The sequence below is a fragment of the Eleutherodactylus coqui genome, chromosome 1 (genome assembly GCF_035609145.1).
Source record: "Eleutherodactylus coqui strain aEleCoq1 chromosome 1, aEleCoq1.hap1, whole genome shotgun sequence".
Classification (NCBI taxonomy): domain Eukaryota; kingdom Metazoa; phylum Chordata; class Amphibia; order Anura; family Eleutherodactylidae; genus Eleutherodactylus; species Eleutherodactylus coqui.
The window spans coordinates 489,964,207-489,983,760 of record NC_089837.1 but is presented as its reverse complement, the minus strand read 5'-3'; the positions used below and the strand labels follow the sequence as shown (position 1 = coordinate 489,983,760).

The 19,554-nt window shown below is 44.8% G+C and overlaps 1 protein-coding gene across 1 annotated transcript; it reads right to left on the bottom strand.

Moving 5' to 3' along the window:
* Positions 1–8,927: 8,927 nt before the first annotated feature.
* Positions 8,928–19,344, bottom strand: LOC136587697 (collagenase 3-like). Its single transcript, XM_066586425.1, has 5 exons — positions 19,188–19,344; positions 17,811–18,031; positions 15,690–15,841; positions 14,864–14,989; positions 8,928–9,538 (listed from the first exon to the last, which is right to left on the bottom strand). The coding sequence occupies exons 1-5, from the start codon at positions 19,290–19,292 to the stop codon at positions 9,360–9,362; spliced, it is 783 nt and encodes a 260-aa protein (XP_066442522.1). The 5' UTR covers positions 19,293–19,344; the 3' UTR covers positions 8,928–9,359.
* Positions 19,345–19,554: the final 210 nt, after the last annotated feature.

The window sequence follows — 19,554 nt, the reverse complement described above, 5'->3', positions numbered from 1 at the left end:
TATAAAAATGTAAGAAGAAAAAACATTGACTTGTTTGGTTCTGTGCAAATGCTCCACTTTTTCATTTTTTAATTCTCCCAATTTTTTCCTCCATTATAAACTTTATGTTTGTCTTCTGGATTATGTTGACAAATATAGAAGGTGATGAAATTCGATTGCATGCTTTTTTTTCAATACGATGTTGGGCCAACTTTGGTCTCAATGACTGCAGTAACCCTTCTAGGCCGCTTTCCAAAACATTCCAATACATATGTGGAGGGATTTGCCCTAGTTCCTCGAGGAGAGCTTCAGATACTGATGTGGGGGATGATTGGCTTGTTGGGTTACACGGTTACGGCATTCTAGTTCATCCCAAAGATGCTTGATGGGATTGAGATTTGAACTTTGGGCTGGCCAATGAAATTTGCAGATGTTCTGCTCCTCAAACCGAGCTTAAACGCTGTGCGCTGTAAGACACGGTGCTCGGTCATGTTGGTAGAGACATGGAGCCGTACCAAAGTATTGCCACAGGATAGGTAATACCACAAAGTCTCTGTACCCATTGGCATTGAGGGGGAACTTCACCATAACCAATTACCCTAGTCCTGCCCAGCAGAAACACCCCCCACCACACCACACCATAACAGAACCTCCTCCAAACTTCACTGTTGGGATGCAGTTATGTAGAAACCGCTCTCCAGGCAACTGTGGCCATCTGATTGGAAGATGGTGCGCTGTGATTCTGCTGTCCCCAATACTTGCTTCCACTCTTTTACAGACCAGGAATGACGCTCCAAGCACCATTGCAGATGCCTCTATGCATTTAATACTGTGATGTTGAGCTTTTGTGCAGCTGCTCGACCATGGTAATCCTTCGCATGCAGTTCCCTGTGAATATTTCTGGTGCTAAGAGGTTTTCCAATGACCCGTGAGACCTCCTGAGCGATTGTTTTTGCAGCTCATTCAAGGCTTCCTTGTCTATGTTCTGTTACGAGGGCTCCCCAACGTGGCTGCACTGTGCACACCAGATGCTTTCATTTCTAAATAACATTGTCTACAGTGGATTCTCAAAAGTTCTAAAGTGATGCAATGTCGTGTATTATTTGGTTGCTCAGGTGACACCCCACCACCATACCCTGTTGGAAGTCTGTCAACTCTACACCTCGTGGCATTCTGGGGTATACCTGTGTGATGATACTCTCCTTTATACCCAATGCTCACCCATCCTATTTACATATCCTCTTGCCTCACAGCACAGGATTGGTGGGGATCCCACTACTTTTGTCAACATGGTGATGGTATACTGCTGATCCTGAGAATGCCTTTATTAACCACTTAAATGACGCATTTTTTAGTTATTTACTAGAGATGAGCGAGCGTACTCGCTAAGGCAAATTACTTGAGCGAGTATTGTCATTTTCGAGTACATGCTTGTTAGTGCCAAAAGATTTGGGGGCCGGTGGGGGTGAGCGGTGAGTTGCGGGAATGAGCATGGGCGAGCGGGGAAAGGGGGAGAGAGACAGAGAGAGATCTTCCCCCCGCTGGCCCCTGAATCTTTTGGGACGAGCGAGCATGTACTCGAAAATGGCAATACTCGCTATTTGCCTTAGCAAGTATGCTCACTCATCTCTATTATTTACGGGTTAAAAAAATGTCACTTTTTTATTAGCAATTTAAATTCTATGATTCTTTCTGAACTTGGGAGTGTAAAGTTTTTTAAAATATTTAGTATAGTTTAGGAGATATGATGCTAGAGCCGCTGGCCCCATTGAAAACAATGGGAAGCAGGCAACCCCAGCAGTGATATTTGGGAAAGGGCTTGAAATATAAGCCCTTCCCTGAAAAAAAACCCTTAGCTTGTGTAAAAAATAAAAAAATGTATATACTCACCTCTCTGCCACTGCCGGGGCTCGGCGCGATCTCCCACTTGGCTCCACGACTCTGTACTGAAGATCTTTCAGCTTGATGGGATTTTAAATCCTCGCTTCCTGAAAGTGCAGCATCTGATTGGCTGAGCATTCATGTTTGGGATGATTTTCGGGGAAGGGCTTATATTTCAACCCCCCCTCCCCCCCCCCCCGAAAGTCATCACCGTGGGGAGTCCCCTCATTACTGAATGCGGGGATGAAGGAATCCTCCTTCCCTGCTGTTACAGCAGGGGCAGCAGGTCACAATCATCGCCCATTGATTTCAATGGGGCCGGAGCCGCTCTCACGTGTTGCATGACATGGTCGGAGACAAAATTACCTTTTTCTCCCGAAACGCATGCCTGACGACAGAGTCAGGCAAGGGGTTAACAGCATTATATGCAAAATACTTTTTAGCTAAAACAAAGCAAGTTTAGACTATTTCTATACTTCAGTGTTTAGGTTAAAGGGCCACTCTGACTTAGGCCGCCTGCAGACGAGCGGGTCGGATCCGGCAGCGAGAATTCTCGCCGCGCGATCCGACCCGAGAGCCTGCAGGGACGAGCGCGTACTCACCCGCGCCTGGCGGCCCCGGCTCTTTCATGTGCCGGCTGCCGCGCAGCCGGCGCATGCGCAGACCGGAGCCGGCGGCCAGGTGAGTGCGTGCCCCGCAGAAAATTAGGACATGCCGCGGTTTATTTGCCGCGCGAGATTTCGCGCGGCCAAACCGCGGCCGTCTGCATAGGAGTGCGTATTTTAATGCACTCCTATGCAAACTTTCAGCCGCGGAAATCCCGCGGGAAATCCCGCGGCGGGACTTCCGCTCGTGTGCAGGCGGCCTAAAACACACTTTTTCATTCCTGCCCCCCTTACCTGTAATACTCTGGAGGAGTCCTATGTATATTGCAGCCACTTCCATGCAGTGCAGCCCCCTGTCTCATGCTTATCAAGCACCATCTTGAGAGTGACGGTTTAAGTCGCCATGGTTAAGTCACTAACGTTACGAAGACTTCCATTTCTGAGAAATCAATACATATCCATTTAGAACTTATTTATAATGGATTAAAACAAAAGCATAAAGGATCCAATGTAATCCATCAAGGTTCCTTTTCATTGTAGTGGGTAGAATAATATAGCAAACCACTATTCTCTCTCTCAAGAGCAATGAAATCTCGTTGGCCATAATAGGCCATCCATAGTAGATTGGTGGTGGTCTGTTACCTGTTACCCCTGATCAGTTGTTTTCTGGGCCGATACACTTGCTCACTGAACTGATTTTTGCAGGAAGCAGGCAGCTCTGTTCTCACTGCAGTGGCCAGGCTTGGTATTACAGGCAAAGTTCTCATTCACTACAGTAGTAACTCTTAGGACTCCGGGTCCGGGAAACTAGAAGTCCCTGAAAATACCCGCAACCCCTGTCCCTACCTCCTTGCCCCCCTGGACTAAGCCCCAGGGCGACAACTGGGTGACGGTTCCTACACTCACTAAGGAAGGGGAACACTGGGACTGACAAACAACAGCAAGGAGAGTCAGACTATCCGGATCGGCAACGAGAGGGTACGCGGTACAAGAGGGTCAGGCAAAGGCAACTTCGGGTCCAAAAGCAGAGAGTCCATATCAGGAGTCAAAAACACGAAGTACGCTGATGTAGCACGAAGACCAAACTAACACTGGCCCTGGTCTGCAGACACAAGCAGGTTTAACCCTTTCCAATCCACTGTCTGACGTCTGAAGACATTCTGATTGAAGCCTGTACAGCTCTGATGTTGGAAGACGTCCGGCAGGGTATTCTTACTGTACATTACTGGCCGCTCCGTTGTCGGAGGCCTCTCCAGCATGTCACATACTGCAGTGCTGGCTCTAGCCAGCAGATGGCGCCATTGTATAATGGCAGAAAGAGAAAGCCCCCTAGGAAACCCTGAATCTAAAATTGGATTGCAAAGGGTTAAATGCTGTCAGAGCTCCCGCCCCAGCAGCTGATTGGGGCGGGGAGCCTGACAGCAGCTGAGTGCACCCAGCAGCACTGGGGAACCCGCCCCCAGCCCTGCAGGAGGCAGGGAAGGAGACACATGCCTGGTTGCCATAATACCGAGGACGCAACGCGGGGCAACACCCACGGCGTCCCTAGCAACCTGGCGGCGAGGAGGAGCTCCGTGGCCAGGGGAGGTGACGAGGATCGGGGCTCCCCTGCGCCGCACTACGGCAGCCCGTGTGACAGGACCGGAGGTGAGGGCACAAGGGACCCGCAAGCCGCCGGTCCTTACAGTAACACAGCCTGCAAATCCAAGCCGGGCCACTGCAGTGAGAATGAAGTTGTCCTGCTTCCTGCAGAAATAAGCTCAGCGCACAAGTGCATTGTTCCAGAGAGCAGCTGATTGGCAGGGTGTTGCTCAGTAGACCCCATCCAATCTATGGATGACCTATCCTTAGAATAGGCCATCTATAATTTACAACTGAACAACCCCTTTAAAGAGGATATCGACAATGCCTTTTCACTTGAAGGGTCTCTTAAAGGGGTTGTCAAGGACGAGAAAATAACTGTGCCTTGCTTGTTGTGTCTGGTGTGGCAGCTGATCCCCATTCATGCATACTAATATTATAAATGTGAAAGTAACTGTCCGTCTGTTTGTTACCTTTTCACAGCTAAACTACTGAGGCGATTTTGATGACATTTGGCCGGGGGATGGCTCGCATCCTGAGGAAGGACCAAGGCTACGTTTTATCCCCGAAATTTATAGAATTCTATAGGGAGCGCGACAAGAGGCGGAGGGGAAGGGGGTGCACATCAAAAGCTAGGACGCCCCAAACGGGCAGACACATGAGGGCAGACATCGTTGCCACACGTATACGATTATTAATGGTGTCGGGGGAGGGGGTGCACATCATAAGCTATGACTACACAAAGAAGAAGACATGAAAGGGCAAACGTTATTGCCAGACGTATGCGATTATTAAGCTAGCGGGGATACTCTGCGTTGCCTGGGATTAAAACGAGTGTAGTGGCCCAGTACATCATCCTGGTCCCCTCCATAAATGTTATACATGTTTGTCTTATGTAGATGCACTATACAAAGCCTGTCTTTTCATTTCCAATGTCTGTGTTGCACAGCTGCGGCACTTGAGAGGTTAACTTCAATAAAATCATTGCCTGCATGTAAATGTATCAGTCTGTCATGTCATGTGGTATGAGTGAAGGTATAAATAGGAGTGCTTGAGAGCAGGAAAAGAGTTCCATCTTCCGAGAGTCCATCTTCTGGGAGAGCGAGAGTGCTGACCCAGAGCCACATAGAAGCACCTTCAGCTTCCTTGTGGTGAAGATGGAGGAGAAGGAGAGATATCCCGTAACGACTGCATTTTGGATGTGAGTGAAGTGAACCCAAAGTCTGAGAGAGCCTTTGTAAGTAATCACTTTTTCTGGCAAGACCCAGTGCAGAGGTACTTATTCAAAGTCACAAGTTTTTCCTATGAGGCCGTCCAAAGCCAGGATCACCATTTAAAGTACGCTACAAGTCACACCCATACGTCTCCAGTGCGGGGTGCAAATCCTAAGAGTAAATAATTACTGCCAGAGCGTCTGTGGAGTGACCACTAACCCTTTCCTCCTCCGGAGTGCTCCCAATCCAGGAGCGGTACCTGACAGATAACGCAGACTGTAGGACCTGTTTCATCCTGTATATCCTCCCTGACCTCTGATTTTCCTTCTTACCTGCATTGTGAAGAATTGTACCTGAATTGTTGTGAATAATTGTTTTGCCAAAGTTTATTCCAAGTAAAGTTCATACCGGGCCCTAACCGATCCTGGGGGGCCCGAGGTACTATACACCAGTGTTGGTGTTTTCTCCGCTGTGTAAAATACCGGTGTGTGAGAACGGTGGCCTCACCCATGGCAACTACTACCCCCATCATCCTGTTTATTGGCATTCCTGCAATCCTGCTGTAGCCTTGGCTACGTGTCATCCCTTAAAGGAGTTTGGTAAGTGCCACCATGACAAGACAACACTTAACGCTCCCAGCTCCTCACGTTTGTCATGTGCATGGGACATTGCACATGAACCAAAGACACATTAACATGGATTGAGATTTTAAAGAAAATCGGTGTTGCCCGTAGCAACCAATCACAGCGCAGCTTTTATTTTACCTCAGTAGTACAGAACTGCGCTGACAGCAGATTGTAGTTACAATCCTTTCAATATTTAAAGGAGATGTCCCGCGCCGAAACGGGTTTTTTTTTTTTTTAAACCCCCCCCCCCCGTTCGGCGCGAGACAACCCCGATGCAGGGGTTAAAAAAACCACCCGCACAGCGCTTACCTGAATCCCGGCGGTCCGGCGTCTTCATACTCACCTGCTGAAGATGGCCGCCGGGATCCTCTGTCTTCGTGGACCGCAGCTCTTCTGTGCGGTCCACTGCCGATTCCAGCCTCCTGATTGGCTGGAATCGGCACGTGACGGGGCGGAGCTACACGGAGCCGCTCTCTGGCACGAGCGGCTCCATAGAAGACTGCTGAAGACCCGGACTGCGCAAGCGCGGCTAATTTGGCCATCGGAGGCCAAAAATTAGTCGGCACCATGGAAACGAGGACGCTAGCAACGGAGCAGGTAAGTAAAAAACTTTTTATAACTTCTGTATGGCTCATAATTAATGCACAATGTACATTACAAAGTGCATTATTATGGCCATACAGAAGTGTATAGACCCACTTGCTGCCTCGGGACAACCCCTTTAAACTTTTTACGTTTCAATATACAGCAAAACACACATTAGATAAAAGAATACAAATTCCACACAGACGAAGTCGCAGGTAACAAGCTAGTAGGAAATATATACTAGTACTATATGCTGGTCGAAGAGCCAACCATGTAATATACTGTATGGGCGAGGTGGGTGTGCCAGAGTTACTGCTGCTGTTTGTTAGCAGCTGTCCACTTGGATTCATAGTGGAGGACACCCCACTGTGACTTTGATATACCCTCATTGAAAGTGATTGCCTATAGCCCACATAATGGCCCCTTTGACTTTCCCTTATGAAGAAACTCATTCTCTTAAGACATTTTTTTAAGTTTTTAGTTGTCTTATCCTTGTAAGATATTACAAAAAATGTTTTTCTAGTCAGACGATGAATCACTTGCAGGGGATCGATATTCTCTCAGAATAATCTTCTATAGAAACCACAGTCACGAAATTGTGCTTCCTATTTTTCTTACAAAATCTCAATTCGGATTCATATCCTGTATGATGAATCATTAACACAAAATCTCTTTTGGGAATTTTTCTTAATGTTTCTGTGTTCAATTCTTGCCCGGCTCAAAATAAGAACTTAGGTGTGTGGGAGGCCTGCTTATTGCATCATTTACCGAATAATTGTGGTTCTTTACATTGGATTCTGCAAGACACTTTGGTTTACTGTACTTGTTTACAACAAGGGTTTAGCCATATATGGTGTGTACCCTTATATGACATATAGAAATATTTCCAATTGTATGGCATGCAAAAAAAAGAGAGTAGGCCCCAAAACAAAGATCAGACCTCCTCCATTATGGTGCCTATTTTTTCCCACCACGAAACCAAGAGCCTGGTGTTTGTTTATGCCCATTCCATTCGGGCCAATTCCCCTACTTTTTGGTTGGTAACAAAGCATTTCCTCTGGAGAAGGGATCCGGCACAGATTTATTCCACCTACAGGATTAGAACAAAACAAGATAGGTCCCGCTGCTCCAGCTGCTTCTGTGCTTCTCTTTTATAGGTCAGTGGGATGACTGGATTCGTTGTATTGTGATATCATTGTGTGAACACAATGTGATGATGAAAATGGCTCCCTCACACAGATGTATGTGCTCAAAATTTGCATGCGCATTACGCAATAAATTGGTTCGTTCACATTTGTGTATTATGCGTGCACACTTTCGGCTGCACAAAAAAAAGATAGAACTTGCTCTATTTTACTGCGGATTTGCACACCAAAGGTCCTCATAGAAGTCTGTGAGGGGAGGGGTGCAGATGCACGCAATACACAACAGGATGTGCAAAACACTGCGCAATTCTGTGAGAAAAAGAACACCTCTGGAACTCATTAGGCTAAGTAGCCATTTAAATCGGGGACTTACGTCTGCCGCGCACAAATGTACATGCCCTGCAGGCACAAAAAGTAAAATGTGCTCATATGCGCTCAAAAAAGCCTCCTTTATAGCGCCAAAAAGTTGCACCAATGTATGCGAAACTGTGCTTATGCCCGTGTTAAGCCGGTTTTAGGCACAAAATAGGCTGGTCACAAAGGGGTTAAGCTTGCGGCCATGCTCACATGGGATAGATAAATTTAATATGCACTATTTTCGTGTACAATATGTACAAAAATAGAATATGCTGCGGGTTTTTCTTTCAACCATAATACATGTACAAAAATCGCACATGTGACCATGTATTGCGTGTACAAATTTTGCACGTGTAATACACAGCGCAAATGTTTTTTGTGTGAATAAACCCGCACACCCACAGTCTATGGGGAATATCTGCATGTGTAAATTGCAGTGTGCTTCGGATTTTAAATCTAATCTGCAACATTTTTAATTTATGCTGCGGATTTTCAGTGCAGATTTCACCCTTTACAAGGCAGATGTAGGAATATCCATACAAACATTTTCTGCGGATTTGCCGCTGTGGATTTATTGCAGATTTTCTGATCTGCAAAGTGTGAATATACCCTAAATAGGGAGCTCAGGATTGGAAGATAGGGTCTGCTTTTATTACAAAGGCACCATTCTTGTCCTTAGAAGGTGCCTGGCATTGTAACTCGGTTCACAGCTGCAATATCAGAAACAGCCTATATATAAAAGTGGCACTGTTTCAGAAAAAAAACAAGATCCCTTCATCTAACCCTGAATAATCCCTTTAAGGGCTCGTTCACACGAGGGAATTTGCGCAACTAACTTACACGAGCAAAAAAATCGCGACTATGAGAACCAGTGGTTTCCTATAGAAAAGGTTCAGACGAAGGAATTTTAGAGGCACAAAACTTTCAAGTTCTCTAGATACAACACACGTAGAGTACAAGTTTATACCGCTTTATTAGCATTTTGCAAATCATTACCAGCATAGTTATACAGCAAAGCTATAGTTATGCTCCTACTAAGGGGCGTAACTAAAGGCTCAGGGGCCCTGATGCAAAACATGAACTGGGGCCCCCCCTCTATCTGTATCTGTACCCGTACCCATACCTAAAGCATGCTGCACAGAGGCATAACTTGAAGATTCTGGGCCCCAATGCAAAACCTGTAACAGGGCCCCCAACTATAAAGCTTTATTCATAGTACTGGGCTCCCTATATGGAGAAGAGAGGCCTTATGGGTCCCCTAAGGCTCCTGGGCCCGGGTTAACCGCATCCCCTGCACCCTCTATAGTTATGCCCCTGCTCCTACTGCAAAGGCTGCAAGCTGACTTTTGCTATCTGTGTCATGCATGTTCTTTCAGATATCCTGCGTTACTGGCGTCTTCTACCATACAGGGACTGTATTCCATTGATGTCATCTTGTGACAGGCGAAAATTGTTTGTCTCTACATAACGGTAAGTGGAGAACATCAAGGCCTGACGGTCAGCAGAGTGATCAAGTCCCAAGGAATGTCCAAATTCATGTGCAGCCACCAGAAATAGATTGAAGCCTAAGGAAAGAGTGTATATAGGTTAAAAAAAGTTAATATTTGGTCAGCTGATGAGGACAAATATACAGTATATTTCCACTTTGTATCTTGAAATATTCCAGTTTTCACACTGGACACTAGAGCACACACAATAAGCAGGCAATTTCTACAGCTCACTTGTCTGCTTTGCCCTATAGACTGAGGCAGAATGAGAGAGGGAAATAGTTTACTGGTAAAGAGCCTTTTATGCAACCCAATCATTGGACGGTGTAATAGGGTCAACTATCAGTCAACGAATTAGCACATGTTAGTGTCATTCTTTGGGAAGCATTATAAAAATTCTTCTTTGATGGCAGCATAACCACTGATGACTGTATGAAGACGAACCATGCTCGTTCAACCCCATACAGGCAATACTTTGTCATGTGTGAACGCCAATGAGCGAATGCTGATTGACATGCTTTATCAATTGGTGTTCTTTATGACAGGCCAATTATCGGTTTGTCTAAAAGGAAAGAAGTCTCGGGGCCCTGCCAGGAAGTGGTGACACACTAAGGCCCCCTGCACACGGGCAGAAATTCCCCTTTCCTGCAGAATTTCTGCCCGTGTGCAGGGGGCCTTAGAAAACGCAATCCTATGCAGAACCCCACATAGAAATGTCACTCCCCGCCTGCTGGCCCCGCTCTGCGCATGCGCCGGCTGGTCGGCAGCCGCCACATCACAGAGCCGGAGCTGCGGGAGCAGGTGAGTGCCGCGCTGGTCCCTTCAGGGGCTTGGGTCAGGTCCCGCTGCGAGATTTCTCGCAGCGGGATTCGACCCGGCCATCTGCAGGTGACCTAACTCACAGAAAACGTATTTCCTTAAGATTCCTCATGCACTTCTCTTGTGGGATAAGATTGAGCTAAGTAGTGTAGTGTGTACGCTGACCACTAGATAGAGATGTCTATTACTACTGTATATTACATGTTCCTAGGTTAAGCCAAAATGTTTTTTCAAGCTGACAGCTGATAGAAGAATGAGCTTTTTATGAAACAAGCTGTAATGTGAACCTGATGCCTATGGATTATGTACTTTTGGTTGTTAACCCCCTAGTGACCACCCTATAGTGTTTTTATGTCCTGTTGTTGCAGGACATGTATGGAGGGAGATCGTGCTGCAGTCTCCCTTCATACATCACGGGTATCAGCTGTTTCTTACAGCTGAAACCTACGGGCAACAGCCTCGACAAGCCGCGCGACCGATCAGGGCTGTTAACCTCTGACAGCAGCATTTAAATCCCCCAAATGATGTTTAGGGGTCCCTTACGCCACCCTTGCGATGAGATCAGGAGAGCTATGGGAGTGTCATGGCAGCCGGGGTTCTTCCTACCCCGTGAGGTGGCTTGATAGACTGCCTATCAGATCACAATAGGATGTAATGCATTACATCATACTGTAGGAGTGATCAAAGCATCGCATGTTGTGGTCCTCCCTGGGGACTAAAAGAAAATGTAAAAATAAGAAAAATAAAGTTTCATTAGGTATTTAAAAAAAAGTTATAAAAGTTAAAAAAAGCTTTTGTCAAGTCTAAAATAAAAAAAATCTAAATAATAAATCAAAAATACATATTTGGTATCGCTGCATCCATAAAAGTCCGATCTGTCAAAGTAAGGCATTATTTGCTGCACGTGATGAACGTCGTCCGAAAAAAAAAGAATGCCAGCTGTTGGATAACAGCCTTGCACTTGCTCAAACAGAAGGGAAAAGAGCAACCTTCGAGCTCAACTGTTTAACCCTTTATATGCCGTTTTCAGTGTGACATAGCATGTAAAAATGCTGATAGAGGGAGGGGGCTCCCTCTCTCACCAATCAGACTGCTACGATGTATTAACAGAGTCCCGATTGGTTGCTATGGCACTCGGAGGCTTGAATATAGTCTTCAGGTTAGCCAGCTATGGTGGCCTATGAGGGTCAGAAATAAAAAAAAGTATTAAAAAAGTTTAAAAAGTATTAAATAACAATAAAACCATCAAAACCCCACCTTTTTCCTTCTTTCTATGTAAAAAATAAATAAAAATAAAAAACACACATGTGGTAGCGCTATGTTCATAATGACACAGAGAAAAAGTCAGTGCATTATTTAACCTGCACAGTGCAAGTCTTGAACAAAGATACAAAAAAACATGGCAAAAATAGCTAATCTCACCTTACAAAAAACGGAATAGTAAGTGATCAAAACGCCACATGCATCAACAAATTGTACCATTAGGCCTTAGTCAGACAGGCGTTTTTAGCCGCGATTTGCGCATGCGCATGCGTCCGGCGATTTTATAAAACCATTGCTTTGCAATGGTATCGGACACATGAGCACTTTTTGTGCGCTCGTCCGATAAATTATAGAACAGAAATCGCAGATCGCACCTATCTGCGATTCCTGTTCTCTTCTCTATATGCGCTCAATGGGGCCGGCGGCAGCAGCGCCGACCCCATTGAGAACATATAGAAGACAAATCATTCTTCTCTGCCACAGCTGTAACAGCTGTGGCAGAGAAGAACGATGTTTGCCCATTGAATTCAATGGAGCTGGCAATACAGCCGCTCCATTGAAAGCAATGGGCTGCCGGCGTGCGCGGGGTAAATTGTCAGGAAGGGCTTAAATATATAAGCCCTTCCCTGCAATTCATCCTAAAATGTGTTAAAATAAAAAAAAAATTGTATACTCACCTTTCCGCTGCAGCCGGAGTCCAGCGGCGGCTGCTGTCAGTTCTCCTGAACTGCTTCTCGGCACTAATCAGCCGGCGGGGCTTTAAAATCCCCGCCTGCTGAATGATCTGCCTCTGATTGGTCACAGCCCTGACAAATCAGAGACAGGTTTCACTCACACACCCATTCATGAATTCATGAATGGGTGAGTGACTGCTGCCTCTCAGCGCTGAGCCAATCAGGGGCAGGTCTGACTCACATCCATTCATGAATTCATGAATGGGTGTGAGACATGCCTCTGATTGGCTCAGCGCTGAGCCAATCAGGGGGCAGGTCTGACTCACACCCCCTTCACACCCACTGCAGGACGGCCGCGCGGAGCTCCGGCTGCCGGGAGAAGGTGAGTATATATATATTTTTTATTTTTACACATTTTAGGATGAATTGCAGGGAAGGGCTTATATATTTAAGCCCTTCCCGACAATTCATCCCGGGCTCGCCCGCAGCGCATTGCTTTAAATGGAGACGGCTCTATTGCCGTCTCCATTGAATGCAATGCGCTGGACAGCTCCGGCCCGTTTCTAATGAAACGCGGCTAGGAGCAGATTTTCGGGCGATTTGCAGGCGACTTGCGCGCACCGGTCACGCGATTTGCGGATGCACATCCGTCATGCGATCCGCAAATCGCGTGAAAAAACGCCGTGTGACTAAGGCCTTAAAAAGGACAATTCATCCCGCAAAAAATAAAATTGTTTGCACAAAAAAATAAAATTTGGGGAGATCCTTGAATTTGAAAAAATAATTTTTTTTTTAAAAAAAGTGTGAAAAACAGGCAAAAAAACCATATCAATTTGCTATTGACAAAATCGTACTTTCCTACAGAATTAATTTAAAACATTTAGGCTGGATTCAGATGGCCGTATATCGGCCGGGTTTTCATGCCCGGCCGATATATGCTGCCCCTCTGATGCATTGGTGTACAGTTCACAAGTGCACATGGGCGTATTTCGGCTGGGTGCTTTTACGCCTCTGGCGGCTGCATAGACTCCTATAGGAGCCTATGACAGCTGCCGGAGAAGGGAGGTGGGAGGGAGTTTAGCAGCGTGACTCCCCATCCTCTCCACTTCTCTGCCCCTTGCCGACTATTTGCAATGAAGGGGGTGGGACAGCCTATCTCCGCCCCAACCCACCCTACCCATTGCTGGTTGCCGACAAGGGGTAGAGAGAGTGGGAGCTTAGTACACTAGCTCCTGCCCCGTCCCGCCTCCTCCCCTTGCAGAGAGACGGTGATGGGGAAGGAACGGGGAGAACAGCTTAGCAGATCTAAACTGTCTCCCCTCACCCAATGCCTTGCCGGAGCTCGCGATGTCTGAATGGGCGCATAGACGTTAGATTTGTGTGCCCGTTCACGCGTCTTTACCGCGCCGGCGGGCGCACGTAAAAACGCCTACGGCCGTGTGTATCCTCCCTTGTACTGCAGGTGAACACTGTTAAAAATAAAAAACATGCCAAGAATTGTAGATTTTTTCAATCTTGCCTCTAGGAAAAAATAGAGCTCATGGATCTCCGTAGATGGAAAAATAAAAATCTTCTGGCTCTTGGAATTCGGCGACACATAAGCAAATCTTTAAAAAAAAAGTTTTTTTGTGTACAAAAATAGCAAGACATAAAGAAAACTTTATAAACCTGTCTCCCCTCACCCAATGCCTTGCCGGAATCGTGCCGACCCAGAGAATAATGTTATCACATGGTTTATTTTGCATACTGAACACCATCAAAATGAAATCCCCAATTTTTTTTCCCCCTACAAAAATATAATAAAAGTTATACAGTACATTAAACGTACCGAAAAAGGATGCCATTAAAAAATACAACTTGTCCCGTAAAAACAAGCCCTCATATGGCTATATCGATGGAACAATTAAAAAGTTATGTCTCTGAGGGTGCGACAGTGAAAAAACCTGAAACATTAGTTGGTCATTAAGTGACAAGCAGTTTGTCACTCAGGGGTCAATAGAATATTTTCTCTAAATAGTCTAATGTAAACTTTTAATTTCTTTGAGTTGTTTCGTTTTTCCTATATTTTAGAAGCAAGTTAAGAAAATTGGTTGTAATTTCCTTTCAAGATCAAAAATTTATTTCATGCATCCATTGCCGTGGGGCCCCTTAAAGTCGCAGGGCCCATAGGCCCGTGCCTACTGCGCCTATGAGGTCAAATGAAAAACATAGCTAACATTTACAACCGTTTTTCACACACTAATTTTCTAACATATAGTTAATAAAACTACAATACATGAGCCGATGAGAGAGTATTATGCAGATACCTGGACTCCCCATTAGGCTAAAAGAGTCAGGTTCTATAGTTAGGAGTCTCACTGTCATGGAGCTCAGAAACTGTAGAAATGTAGAAATTGGACAGCACACACTTGGAGGAATTTGGAAAATTCTTGAATATATCTTGAACACTCCAGACAGGCAGGAATGCTCCTTCAGCGATCGTTGGTCCCGGGTCTTCTCCTTGTTGGCTTTATAGAGCACAACCAATCCAAAGCATTGGAATCTCGAGAAATTTTCAAGAATTTTGCAAACTCCTCCAAATATGTGCAGTCCAATTTCTCCATTTCCCAGAGGTGGCGCAGTGTGACTATGTATCCGTGTACAGTACCTGCTCGGTTATTTGTCCATCTTTCATCTTCATCAAAATGAGCATCACCACCTATTTGAGCTCCAGGACCATAGGCATGAGCTAGTACACCATTGGGGCCATCAAATGCATTCTGATCACCATGTCCTGCCAAAAAAGGATTAGCATTATGCATATAACAATATATGAATTATCAGTACTGAGTTCTCTGTTCATGCTTTGTTCACGAACTATGCTAGGCGTCTGTACCAAAAGTAGCTATAGGGCCCAATTCATCTAGGTGCCAGTATGCATCGGCATACCATATTTTTCACTGTGGTAGATTGCGCTTTCCATACGGAAGCATACAATAATTGCTTACGCCTATACGGTAGTATATGTAGTTACTGCAGTGCTTGGGTATCTCCAGCAGTTCCATAAAGATGAATACAGTGGCAACGCACATGCTTGACCACCGTTCCATTCAATTGGACCCCATTCTCACGATCGTTGGGAGTTCCAGTAGTCAGACCGCCACCAATCAGACACCTCTTAACCCACTGATCACGGTAACTGGGGTTTCGTGTTGTGCCCATATAAATGGATTGTGGTCAAACATGCTCACTTCCGGGCCATTCAGCTCTTTGAAACTGTCGGAGATAGGCAAGAAGAGTGGATAGGCATCCTATGGATAGGGAATATGTTTTTAACTCGACACAGCCCCTTTAATGGCATCCACTTGGGTTCCGGCATATTTGATGACAAGAATAATTCTTGAGACGGCACTATTCTTAATGTCAACAATAACTGAAACCCCGATGGACTTATTTTTGATCCAAGTGTGCACACGGCCCTGTAATGTACTTACCTCTTGCACTAAACTGGATGAGGATATCTGCGTCTTCTCTGTTGTTGACTTTGTTGAACCTGAGTGGGGTGACTTGGCTCCATACATTGAATGCTCGCTGGATCGAATCGTCAACCACAGAAGCAGGAAGATCTGGGGTGTAATTCAAGATTCTGCACAACAAGGAAATACACCGTTCATTTTTGAACTTTTATTTAGAAGCAAAACATAAACACTTCACGGCAATAAAAAGGTGCTGAAACCGAAATGTAACTAATAGAGATGAGCGAGTATACTCGCTAAGGCACATTACTCGAGCGAGTAGTGCCTTAGTCGAGTATCTTCTCGCTCGTCTGTAAAGATTCGGGGGCTGGCGCGGGTGACAGGTGAGTTGCGGCAGGGGGGGGGGGGGGGGGGAGAGAGATCTCCCCTCCGTTCCTCCCCGCTCTCCCTTGCCGCTCCCCGCCCCCCGCTGGCCCCCGAATCTTTAGAGACGAGCGGGAGGATACTCGGCTAAGGCACTACTCGCTCGAGTAATGTGCCTTAGTGAGTATACTCGCTCATCTCTAGTAACTAATACACAATGGGGGAGATTTACTGAGCAAAATGCGACAGAAGCCTGAGCCTAAAATGGTGAGTACAAGTGCGCCAAATTTTTTTAAAATGTGTTTTCGACTTGTTTTACAACTTTCTTGGCAGTCTTTAACCCCTTAAGGACCGACTCTTTTTTTTTTCATTTTCGTTTTTTCCGCCCCATTTTCAAAAAATCATAACTTTTATTTATCAATCAACGTAGCTGTCTGAGAGCTTGTGTTTTTGCGAATTGTATTTTTTAATAGTATTATGTAATGTACCATATAATGTACTGAAAAATTACAAAAAAATTCTAAGTGGAGGGGAATTAAAAAAAAAAGCACAATACCGCCATCTCTGGGGAGGAGTCTTGTTTCTACAGTGTACATACTGCAGAAAAAATGACATATCGATTACTATGATACCAAATCAATGGAGTTTTTTTTTGCTGTACTACTTTGAAAAATATAAAAATTTTCTGCCGCCATTTTTTGACAGCCATAACTTTTTTTTATTTTTCCATCGACATAGTTGGGCTCATTTTTTGCGAGACGTCCTGTAGTTTCTAGTGGTACCATTTTGGAATTCATTCGACTTTTTGATCGCTTTTTATTACATTTTTTTCTTGGAAACGAGGTGACCAAAAAAGCGCAATTCTCACGTATTTATTTATTTTTCTGACAGCGTTTACTGTGCGGGGTAAATAATGTGTTACTTTGATAGATCGGACTTTTGTGGGCGCAGGAATACCAAATAGTTTTTTTAATTATAAATAAGGCAAAGGGGGGTTTTTAAAACTTTTATTACTTTTTTATTTTTTAAAATAATTAATTAACTTTTTTTAAAATTGATTTTTACATTTTTTTTTAGTCCCCACAGGAGGCAAGGACTTGTGATGGTTTGATCGCTCCTGCAGTATGATGTAATACCATAGTACCATACTATAATACGATAGTACCATATTACAATCTGACAGGCAGTCTATCAAGCCATGCCACAGCTGGCAATCTGCAATGGCAACCCTATCAGAAGCCCCTGGCTGCCATGGCAACTGAATGGACCATTCAGGAATTCCGAACGTCAATTGGGGCATTGGAATTTCGCTGTCAGAATTGATGGCATCATTTAAAGTGTTAACCGGTGCTCATTCCAGCTGTTGTAGGCTGGTGTCAGCTGTAAGAAGGAGCCGCAATCCGCATTGCATGGAGTGGGATCAGCCATACTAACCCCGAGCCTCCATGATGTAACAATACGTCATGGAGTGTTAAGGGGTCAAAAGTGTTTAATTAAAAAAGTTAGAGGTCATAAAATGTACTAATTTTACTCAGGGCTCATCACATGGGCGAATGCAAGTTCAGTCCACAAAAAACATACTGCTTTCACTGTGTGTATGTGCGTGTTACTTTTGTGAAGTATGTATTGTTTTGTACATCTGTGTTGCATCCATTTTTCATGCATACAACAAAAAAAAAGCACAAAGGCCCAAGTGATGTCCGTTTTGTCACAACCCACAGAATATATAGTCATTAGCACACTTTGGATGGATCCTCCCTGATCCGTGGCACCCACCTGTAGGTAATAGAGGTTTTCTGCCATCTTGGTCTTCCGGAGAATGTACTGAACTCTGCCACATCTGGCATACCACATCTCGGGGTTTTCATCATATTCATCGTGGCGGTGTCCAGCTTTCCTGTTACTTTCATACTGAAGAACTTTTGCATTGCCTCAAGTTTTTCCGTAAATGATTCTTTTTCGTTAGTGGTGGATGAGTAAAAATGGTTCAAGTATTCCTGGGGGGAAAAATGCAAAGATATTAGTTTTTGAAATGCCCGAGTATCCTGATAGATGTAATTATGTATCTTATGTACGTAATAAGCGTTTATATAAACCAGTGGTCCCCATCCGGAGCCTTTGGGAGCCACGTGTGGCTCAGAACCCCATGCTGTTCGGCTTTCCATGTGAGTCTTCACTATTGCACTGGTAATTTACTTTGTTACAGACATGTCTTAACCACCAAAAATACCAATTTGGACGCCGGTGCCCAATGAAGTCATGTTTTTGTGGCAATTTTCCTAATCTTTTTTGCCACTTTGTTTGCCATGATAACAGACTACAAATAACCTCTTGGATCTCATTAGCCTAATTAGCCATTTCATTCGGGGCGTATTTTTTTGTGTCATTTTTTTTAAGGGAACCTGTCACCAGTTTTTCGCACATTATAATATTATCAGCGCTTCGGTATTGCAGTTGGTATTTCCAGCACGGCTTTTCTTATTAATTCTGATAAAAGCATACCTGTATAATTGATGTTTGAAAATCTCCCATATGTAAATGCAGCTAATGGGTCCAGTGGGTGGGCTGGATCGGCTCCCTTTGCTGCATTTTTTTCAACAAAGTCAAGTTCACCAGCCCCTTTGACACGGATGACGTAGTTGGCGCCAACCATATCCCCCTCTGTGGATGGCTCCTGGTGCATGCGCAGACAAGCCATCGCATTTGAGGGCAGATTTGAGTAGTTTATTTGCACATGCACCAAGATTTCAGAGCGGTACACGGATGACGCCAACTACATCATCCATGTCAACGGGGCTGGTGAACCTGACTGTATTGAAAAAAATGCAGCTCAGGGAGCCGTTCCGGCCCGCCTACTGGACCTCTCGGCTGCATTTGAATACAGCAAGGGATATTTTCAAACATGATTTATACAGGTATACCTTCATCAACACGGATAAGAAAAGCAGTGCTGGAAATACCAACTGCAATACTGAAGTACTGCTATTGTTATAATGTGCTAAAAACTGGAGACGGGTTCCCTTTAAAAAAAAAAAAAACTGTCAAAAATTGCCACAAAAACTGCTGCATTTCTTCCAGAAAATGCTGTGTGTGAGATCAAACTAAAATGTACACAGTCTCTATTAACCTTCTAATATTTTTCAAGAAACATACCTGTGCGAAGTCCTGATCTGTAGAACTGATGTCGCCATTGCTTTCAGGTGTTGGCATGGCAAGAGCGCCATAACACAGCGAAAAGAGAACCAGGCAATGTATCATTGCTGCAGAGAACTCAACCCGTTCTGTACTGCTCCACTAACGGGCAACATCTCTTATAGAGGCAGGCATGTTGCAATGCAGAGCTTCATTACAAAATATGAACCAAGGTCTAGTACTACTTTAAAGGTACGGTATAGCACGTCCATTGTAATCGTAATTGGCAATTATCCGCCCACGTGTTTCAATCTATGTGGTCACTTAGTCTGTAGAAAAACCACACAATTGCACTAGGCACGAACTTCCTCATTATGTTGCACAAGTG

What these genes read in the sequence shown, in the direction of transcription:
- LOC136587697 (XM_066586425.1), bottom strand. Translation starts at nt 19,292, where the DNA reads ATGATACATTGCCTGGTTCTCTTTTCGCTGTGTTATGGCGCTCTTGCC. An exon ending in CATCCAGTTTAGTGCAAGAG is followed by an intron (nt 14,990 to 15,689) that starts GTAAGTACATTA and finishes CTTTTTTGGCAG; the next exon opens with GACATGGTGATCAGAATGCA. An exon ending in ATGGACAAATAACCGAGCAG is followed by an intron (nt 9,539 to 14,863) that starts GTACTGTACACG and finishes CTCTTTCCTTAG; the next exon opens with GCTTCAATCTATTTCTGGTG.